We start from the raw sequence: 10,000 nt of genomic DNA on the forward strand, positions 1-10,000 counted from the left end.
TGTCTATCATGTACCTGCGTTCTGAAGTCTTTTGTACATTGCCAGCACATAACAGTTTATCAAAATTTTATGCATAGTATTTTAGGGTGACAATGTTATGGGGTGACTGTAGGCCTACATTGACCATTTTTTTTAAATTCTATAAAATACAGCCACTCTGATTACATATCTGAATAGATCAATCTTTCTACTATAAAATGCGGAAAATACGTGTGCTATTCGTAAAAATGTGGACCCAAACATCGTGATCTTTTTCCTTATCATTTTGTTTCCATTTTACATATGAAATCGTGTATGAACTAATTGCATTTGATATAATTATCTATTATTTAGCTATTATTGTTGCTCTAATGGGGTTTTATAACGTATAATACTGGTCGAAGAAATTATCGTTCTCCAGAAAAATATACTTCTTTATGATGTCAGTGATATCGAAAATGTGAATGTCTCTCATGCTAATGCTAATATTACACATGATACCATCGACGAATCATCTGAAAGCGGTGATGACAGTGGAAATAACGTCGGCGAAGATATGTAGGAAACGGAAGACCTTTGGGAAAACACTGAAAATGATGGCAGGTACGAATTATGCATATAACATCAATATAAGGGAAATGCGCAGCACCTTTGCAAATAGTCAAGAAGCAACAGATATATGTAATGCTATTAAACACATATGTAAACTAAAGGGCTTCATTAAACAAAGATGTGACCACTCAGCTAATGATAAGGTGTGATGGGGGACAAGAAAATAATTACTTTTCTTTCATGGAATATACGTGGTGTCAACTGTATAATTAATGACGCTTTCTTATGATTATAATAATAATGTTGACATCTGTTTACAAGAGCCTTTCACATCAACTACTAAGTTAAAAAAAACTGCCCCTAGAATCTGAGGATATCATTCTAATACAAACAAAGGAATAACAGGTCTCTTGAAATATGTTGGTGACGCCATACCGCATTAACTGGTGAAGACGTCCGATGACAACAATGTGCAGTATCATCTACATATTCGAATAGCCTCTGGGTTTTTCTCCCTGTACAATGTATACGCAAGGTGTAAAAAGTTTCAAACCGATTCATAACTTTCAGAATCATGGCACAATATGCATGGGAGATTTTCATGCTAAACATTCTTCATTTAGTGATAGTCAATGTAATGAAAATGGCGAAGAGTTCAGACATTTTGTAAACAACAGATCTATGACCGTATATGATACAGATCAGAAAACTCATGTTGCAGGGGGCAGGCTAGATTATGTAATAGGAAGGGATCTTGTGCATGGTAACGTCAGATGCATGCTTTGCAATAGAAACGAGATACGCTGTTGACAATAGCCAATCCGCAAAAACCTTGAGCACCACTTTAAATCACGCATCTATGATTGGTATAACGAATACACAGTAACGAGTGTTGATAAGTTCTCCGTGGATATGACGAAAGTGGTCACTGATTACTACAACACCTGGGTTTGTCCAAAGAAAACCTGAAAGATTAATAACTCACAACCCTCGAAACGACCTAAGTGGGTCGGTGACCCCACATTATCACGGGAACAAAAGCGAGTTCAGGAGCTTCTTAATATCTACAGGCAACCTCATACAGTTTCTTAGGGCTAACAAAAATCTACGGGAATTAAAAACTCAAATTAGAAATGAACACTTAGAACAGTTCCTACAAAGCATTAACAGGTCTGGAAAAAAATTTAATCGTCTTTCAGGTAAACCGACTAATTCTCCACAGTTTCATTTGCTATAGAGATTGGATGTTCTGATTCCGACATTTCTGACTCTGCTGAGATTAGTGTGTGGGAATTGAACAATGTACCAAGCAAAGGCGTCCACCCCTGGTTTAGATGGAATTGCCATAGTGTCCTTCGCCTTAGAGCCCAGGTACCTGGTAATCCCCTTTTGCACCTGTACAGTCTTTGCATGTCACAAGGTATTCTACCTGACTCCTGGATGTGCAGTCTAATCATCCCTATACCGAAACCAAACACTGATAAACACCGCCCAATTTCACTAATCTCATGTCATAGAACATGAACAGACTCAGGTGCAGGTTACAAGGTGAATTATCTCACAGACTGTACGGATTCTTACAGGGACGTAGTACACAACATTCCTTTGCAGAGTATTTTTCAAGCTCTAATCCAGGGAAGCACACTGTTTTTATTGATCTTAAGTCAGCTTTTGACATTGCAAACAGAGAAGTTATTCTAGAACAATTGGCAAGCTTTGGCATACGAGGTTAATTATTGAGCTGGATTAGAATGTATCTTTCTAACAGATCCACAAGTGTCTTGTTCAGGGGAGTGAGGAGTTCCACCTTACAGCCCTTTGAACTTGGGACGCCACAGGGAGGAGTTCTCAGCCCTATGCTGTTCAATGTCCTTATGCACAAATTGGTGACAGATATTCCACTTGGGGATGGGGAATCTATTATATGTTATGCTGATGGCACATGTGTCAGAGCATCATCATATGAAAGAATGCACAGAATTCTCGACGAACTCACAACAAGGGCACGTGTGTGGATTAGTCATCTCTGCTGAAAAAACAATGGCTCTCAACCCGGGTATTATACCCCCACCCACGTTTTACATAGAAAACCAGGAGCTTGACATGTGTCATAAGTATAAATAACTCGGGTGAACGTAAATGATGGAGACCTGATCACTTCTCCGAAGAAGATTCTGGGAGAGATTGAAACCGCTGAAAGTCCATGTCGGAAAGGGACATGGCATCCTCGGCGCCCCAAGAGCAGCAAGGATAGTGAAAATGAGATCAGAACTAAACTTACCATCCATTTTTTATAGAATAATATATATTTGAACTCTGTTTGGGGTCAAAGCTCTGAGGGAACCCTTGTATCTCACATATTTCCAAAAACAGCTGCAACATAAAATTACGCAAGCAGACAAGGCTAATCAGACACATGAGCGTTCTCTGGTACACAAAATCTGCATGAACCAAGTAAGATACCAAAAGGTCTATCCATTCCCCCATGGATAAACTCATCACTGATTGTGCACCTTACATGTCTACCGCAAACAAACAGTGTACCTAACTGCGTGTTGAAACAAATTGCTTTGGCGACGGTAAAGGAACACTTAGAATCTATGGGTGATGTGCACGAGTGTTACGCTGACGGATCCGTACAGTCTGAATACAAAGCTGGTTGTGCTTGTGCTGTATACAAAAATGGTTTATTGCAACATCAAGTTCATATGAGAGTACAACATTGGGCCAACACAACTCAAACGGAGTTGGCCGGTATACTCCGCGCAACAGATTACTTAATGTCTCGGGGCTCTGGAGAAGTTTTTTGTTATTCCCAAAGCTCTCTTCAGACACTAAGGGACTTGTGAACTGCATTAAGCGTAACGTAACTTATGCAAGAGAGCGCAATTTTAACATTCAATTTGTATGGATACCATCTCATGTTGGTATATGCAAGCACGACCATGTAGACAAATTGGCGAAAGAGGCTTGTAGCAATGATATTGTAAATATAGATCTTGGGATGCCTCTTGCTAGGGTTGCACACATATTAAAAAGTTCTCATAATGAAGAACTAATAGATCTGACGAGTTCACAAAGGCCTGAAAGCTTTAGTATAAGGCACTACGATCAGAATAGAGATTGTAAGCCATCCTATGGGTGGCACCGAAGTAAAACCAGACAATGTGACATGGTTATTGCCAAAATACGTTTAGGTTATAGAATGTACTGGCAACTGCAAGATGCAAGAAGTGCAGATGAATCTAGATGTAGACTGTGTAACGAGGAGACTAAGCGAACGCTTGAGCATTATCTATCGGTGTCATGTGATACAGCCTTTCAGACCACCTATGAGGTATAAAGAACTATGTGATTATTTTATAGTATCTGATACACTGAAAAAAATACTCATGCTATATCCTAATTTTACTATGTAAAACTATCATAATCATAAAACGCACCACAGAACACTTTTATGTAAACACAAAGGCAAAGGTAGATTAATATACGTTTGCATGCTGTATGAAATATTCCCATTTTATCATGTACTGTAACCGTGAAAACACGATATATAAGTACAGGGTGGTGTAAAAATATGTATATAACATATGTAAGGATATATAGGTCATTTTCGTGTACCTTTTGTTTATTTATATTGTTACTACCGTTTGTGTGTTTGCTTGTTTGTTTGTTGTTGCTGTTGTTTTTTGTTAGTGTATTCTGATATTTCTAAAAGTTATGGACACAGTTAATGAGATTTTAACCAAAGGTGTTTTAACCTAACTTAGACGCCGATTGCACTTTGGTGGTGATGTGGCCCATGGTTCGGATCCAGGATTTTTTTTCTAACTCAAAAGGCTATGGACAGATTTTAATAATAATTATAAAAAAAAAAAATACCTGAGGTGTGCCTTAACCTACTTAATATTCCATTAAAGTGATGATCCAGATCATTTGGTAATCCTACCCCCTATTTGGGGGGGGGGTTGCATTTACGAAATCTTTTGCTCATAGATTAATCTATATGATGAAAACATCAAGAAAACAAAACATTTCATATGAGCGGCATATCATGTTTATTTATTTGTATATATAAAAAAAAAAATGTTTGTGATGGTGCCAGATCTTTTAAATTATTTTGAAAAAATTAAGATTGGTCTCATCTTATTTGATTTAATAAGGTTTCAAAATATAAGCTCATTATTTTATTATTTCTAATCACTACGTCACAACTGCCGATTTTATAAGGTAAGGTGAAAAAAAAAATCGACCGACATCGAAAAGGAGGCCCTGAAACTCCTTTAATTAAAATGCATAAAACTCGATTTCGGCAAGATGGGCCAAAAACGCCCCAAAAAAATAGATGATCCCCTTAAAGGAATTTTTTAGTTGGAAAATGCTACTGATAGATGTTGACAAATATTTGCTGCAAGTCGATCTAAACAAAATTGTACAAGGTGGTAGCTGTAGCAGGGGTCATAACACCGAAAGGTTCTCTCCATTCTCCACATATCACCTTCATTCCCTTGTATGAAAATCATGTTATATCAAATTTCGAATTGTTGAGGTCTTGTGTCCCTAAGGATTTTCGATAAACAACAGGGACTGTAGAATGAATAGTGATGTCATGTTAAATTGTTGTCCAATAATTTATTATAAATTACTTTACCAAATATGCATAAACATGCTAAGTGAGAGGCAATGGTCACCCTAGTGTTCTCTGTCCTGGGATCCCTAGACAGCCTCACCGAAGTCTGGCCAGCTATAGCTTGGTTGATCATAATTCACATAGTATCCCCATGGTGAGAACCATCATCCTGCGTTTGAGACAAAGTTCCTTGCTTATTTCATCCATCAACGTTCTTTTCAAATTCCATAAATAACTTTTGAAAAGACTTCCATGTCTTTGGTGTGTTGGAGTGGGTCGACGTTTATCATCATCATCATCAAGGGGGCTGACGCCGACGGGGGCGCATAGCCGCATAGCCAGGCAGGGACTCAGCCCATCTCTATTTCTTCATGGCAGGTTTGGTCGATCTGCCCAAGCCACGACTTCCTCGGTCGTCCCACAGGCCTCCTCCACCCAGGGTTGTCTCAAACAGAGACAACCTGATGGGCAGGATCATCCTGAGGAAAGCGAGCCAGGTGGCCATATAGCCTGAGTTGGCGATCACGGATTGTGCAGATAACAGGTCCTGTGCCAGTCTCACGGTGCAACCGTTGGTTGGACATATGGTCCCGCCAACAGTACCCCATGATCTGGCGCAAGGACCTATTACAAAAGGCTTCAAGCCGAGCCTCCAAGGCACAGGACAATGTCCAGGTTTCGCTACCGTATAGCAAAACTGGCATTATCAGGGCCCTGAAAACCCGTAGCTTGGTCCTTCTGCACAGGTACCGACATCTCCAAATACTCTTGTTGAGAGAGTTCATGACCCCTGCTGCCAGGCCAATCCGTCTTCTGACTTCATGGTCTGACAGCCCAGAGTTATGAACTACACTACCCAGGTATGTAAAGCTCTCTGTGACTTCAATGTCTTCGCCGCAAGCACATACCGACTGAACAGGTTCTCCTAACAAGTCCCCAAATTCCTGGACCTTGGTCTTGGTCCAGGAGACCTCTAGACCCAAGGGCTTCGCTTCATTGCTAAATGCATCGAGAGCCGCCACTAGGGTTTCCAAAGACTCAGATAGAATGGCAACATCATCAGCAAAGTCAAGGTCTGTAACCTTGATATTGCCCAGTGTTGCTCCAAAATGACTTTGAACAGTAGCTCTGCCCAGTATCCAGTCCATGCAAGTGTTGAAAAGAGTTGGTGCAAGGACACAGCCTTGCCTCACTCCTGAACTAACAGGAAAGAAGCTCGACAGGCCCCCACCACACTCTACAGCACTTTCAGTACCAGTATACAGGCTTGCTATTAGTCCAATAATCCTTGTTGGAATTCCTCTCAGCCTCAGGATCTCCCAAAGTGACTCCTGATGCACCGTATTGAACGCCTTCTTGAGGTCGATGTAGGCTGCAAGCAGCCCACGCCCGAACTCACGGCGGCGCTCTACAATGACTCGAAGCGCGAGGATACGGTCTATTGTGGACTTACCAGGAGTGAATCCGGATTGCTCCAGTCTCTGGTGACTCAGTAGATGGTCTCTGATACGTCTCAGAAGGATGTGGGCGAGAACCTTGCCTGGTATACTGAGCAGTGTGATGCCTCGGTGATTGCTGCAGTCCCAAAGGTCCCCCTTCCCCTTCCAGAGAGGGATGACCACACTCCTCAACAGGGACGGAACGGAACCGGACCGCCAGATGGCAGCCAGGACAGCATGTAACCCCCTGTGCCATAGATTCACCACCAGCCTTTAACAGTCAGGAGGAACGGAACCGGACCGCCAGATGGCAGCCAGGACAGCATGTAACCCCCGTGCCATAGATTCACCACCAGCCTTTAACAGTTCAGCTGGTATGCCGCAGATACCCGCTGCTTTACCACTCTCCAGCTTGGAAATCGCCCCCCTAACCTCAGTTAGGGAGGGAGGGTCCTCACTGATGGGTGGATCCGGCAGCGGGATCTCGACACTACCCGCATCCAAGTTAACTGTTGGTGGGTCAACCTGTTACAGCTGCTCGAAATACTCAGCCCAACGTTCCCGCACCGCAACAGGATCTGAAACGATCTGACCACTTACTGAGCAAACTGCTGTCACCTGTGAAGAGGGCTTGGAGTTCAGCTTTCTCAGGGCTTGGTATGCAGGACGAAGGTCATTTACTAAGAAATGGCCTTCTACCTCCTCTGCAAGACTCCTAATAAACTGTTCCTTGTCCCTTCTTAACAGGGACCGAGTTCTGCGCACATGAGAACGGTGCAATTCCCGATCCCCTGTCAGACGAGCCGCACGACATGCATCTGTGGCTTCCAGTGTCTCCTGCGAGATGGAATTCTGTACTGCTCTCGGGCGTACACCAATCGTATCTTGAGCTGCATCAAGCGTTTCATTCTTAAAGGTATCCCACAGAAAAACAGGGTCTGTCAGACTGTCAAGCATTGTGAAACGATCAGAGATTGCCTCGGCAAACCCGCGGGCACACTCCCCCTCCCTCAGCCTGTCCAAATGAAACACCCTAGGGTGATCATTTGACCGCTGGGGAGTTTTGAAGTGGACCCGGAGGGTAGCCACAACCAATCTATGGTCAGTACCACAGAACTCAGCACTCCTGTACACCCTGCAATTCTGAAGGATCCTCCGAGTGCTAACGAGTATGTGGTCTATCTCCTTGGCTGCATTACCCGCATCACTGTACCATGTCCAGCGATGTGGGTCTGGGCGCTGGTACCAGGAGCCAGAAATCCTCATTATGGTTGTTATTACTATTTCTATTATTATTATAATTATTATTATTACTATTACTATTGCTATTATTTTCATCATGATCAGTATTATTACTGCTACATTATTATCATTATTATTATTATCATCATTATTATTATTACTATTATCATAAAATGCTAGTACGGTATAGATCAGCACTGTAAGAAGTAACATTTCACTCAATCATTCCTTATCTGTGAACACATGAAGTCACATGCTGTATCTAACATTTTCAAGAAGCACAAAGTAAAATAGAATAGTATATCTCTCAAGACAATATCAATCTTCATACGGTATTTTATGCATTACTGATATAGGTTGTGAATCAAAACGTCGTACTGCCTTGCGAATTATTTATTCTAAAGTATCGTGGTCGTACATCAAAATACCCTTTGCTGCCCAACGCCAGATGAGATGAACGGAGGTACGCTGTACTGTTATGATCGAATGCCCTGTCGTATGCCTCGAAACACCTCAATGTGAGTTGCTTTAACTGATTCTCAAGACATGATATGAGACACATTGGACTGGACCTTTGGTCAGAAAACAGTACATCATTTTCATAACTAAAATGAAAGTGAGGTTCGATGTGTTTCATATTCAAAATCCAAGGTAACATTAGTGAAAGACAATCGTTTCCTTCCTTTTGGTACCATAAAGATGTCGACATAACGCATAAGGAAGTCAGTTTTACTTTGTAATATTGACAAGGACATCTTGCCCAATAGTTGGAATAGAACTGTTAACACATGTCGGCAATTGATGTCAATATTCAAGGTTAATGTGTATTTAAGGTGGGTATCTGTGTGTGTGTGTGTGTGTGTGTGTGTGTGTGTGTGTGTGTGTGTGTGTGTGTGTGTGTGTGTGTGTGTGTGTGTGTGTGTGTGTGTGCGCGCGCGTGTGTTTAAAATTTCTATGCTATGCCTCTTCGTTACAAAAAATAGCTTTCACTGGTGTCCCCGAGCCGAAGGCCATTTTCGTGGTGTTTCCTAGGCATTTTTTTCCAGCAGTTTTTTGTTAATTCTTGGTCAGTATTTTTTCAGTCGCTTTCTTCACTTCCTGCCAGGCTTTTACAATATCTGCTTGTTCAGTAAATCTGGAACACACTGCGAACCTATAAAAATAAAAATGAAAACCTTAATTAGTTACGTACGCGGTGGTTGCGGGTATACATGTTTGTACATTTGTGTGTGTGTGTGCGTGTGTGTGCACTTCTACATTCATATGAGTAGGAGGAGGATGGATACTAACAGTTGTTTTGAGTGTAGAAGGAATGGGTGCAGAGATACTGTGTGATGGATATGTAGGCATGTCATGATTAGATAATTTTGAATGTTCTCGAGAGGTCTGAGAAACAAAGGCTTTCTTGTGGGGGGGATGTCTGAGAGGTGGAGGGAGAGGTTGATGGAGGAGAGGATGGGGTGGAACATTTAGCATGTCTTGTGCGATGAGTTGGGCGAGGAGCAAGAGGGATAGGTTTCGGGATAATAGTGAGTGGAGTGTCTTGAATAGCGGTAGAGATTGGGGCGTCTGGATTTAGAATGGCAAAATAATTTGATTGGGGGAGGGAGGGGTTACAGGTGGGAGGAGGAAGAGAAAGTGGGTGAGATGTAGAAAAATCTTGGGAGGGAAGAGCAGGAGCAGAGCGAATGACATCATTAGATAGACATTGTATAAGGGCAGTAGTAGCAGTGTTCAGAGTCGTGGTCAAAGGAGAGCCTAGGGTTGGGGATCCGGGAGAATTGAAATCAGAGGGGCTCTTTGACAAAGGGACAAGCCTCATTGGCTCTAACAATGGTACAAAGTCTTCATTACTGGCCAAGGTAAGCCTAGAGTATGTTGGGGAGAAAATAGTCTAACCCTCAGGGCCCCGTGGAGAGGTGCGGGTTAGACAATTTGATTGGGCAATACCGTGCATATGGCTCCCCCAGGCCGTTCACAACTGGCACAAAGTCAGCCTTTTATCCCTTCAACACAGCTCTCACACCCTAGGAAGTGAACTGATGTTGGAGAAGAGAAGGAAACTAAAAGAGGAGAGAGAAACGACTGTCCAAATCAGTAGAGTCAAGAGCTCAAGCCCATGGTGGGGGTGATCCCCAGCATTGGGTCCCTATCTCGG

At 42.2% G+C, this 10,000-nt stretch overlaps 1 protein-coding gene across 1 annotated transcript in view; it reads right to left on the bottom strand.

Annotated features, from left to right (window-relative positions):
• Positions 1-8,220: 8,220 nt before the first annotated feature.
• The window catches only part of LOC113819273 (aromatic-L-amino-acid decarboxylase-like), a gene marked incomplete at its 5' end in the record, with an annotated part of 6,268 nt that continues 4,488 nt past the window's right edge, over positions 8,221-10,000 (bottom strand). Inside the window, 1 exon segment of the mRNA XM_070123662.1 lies at positions 8,221-8,995. Coding sequence (XP_069979763.1) covers positions 8,899-8,995 — 97 coding nt within the window.

The sequence above is a fragment of the Penaeus vannamei genome, chromosome 7 (genome assembly GCF_042767895.1).
Source record: "Penaeus vannamei isolate JL-2024 chromosome 7, ASM4276789v1, whole genome shotgun sequence".
NCBI lineage: Eukaryota > Metazoa > Arthropoda > Malacostraca > Decapoda > Penaeidae > Penaeus > Penaeus vannamei.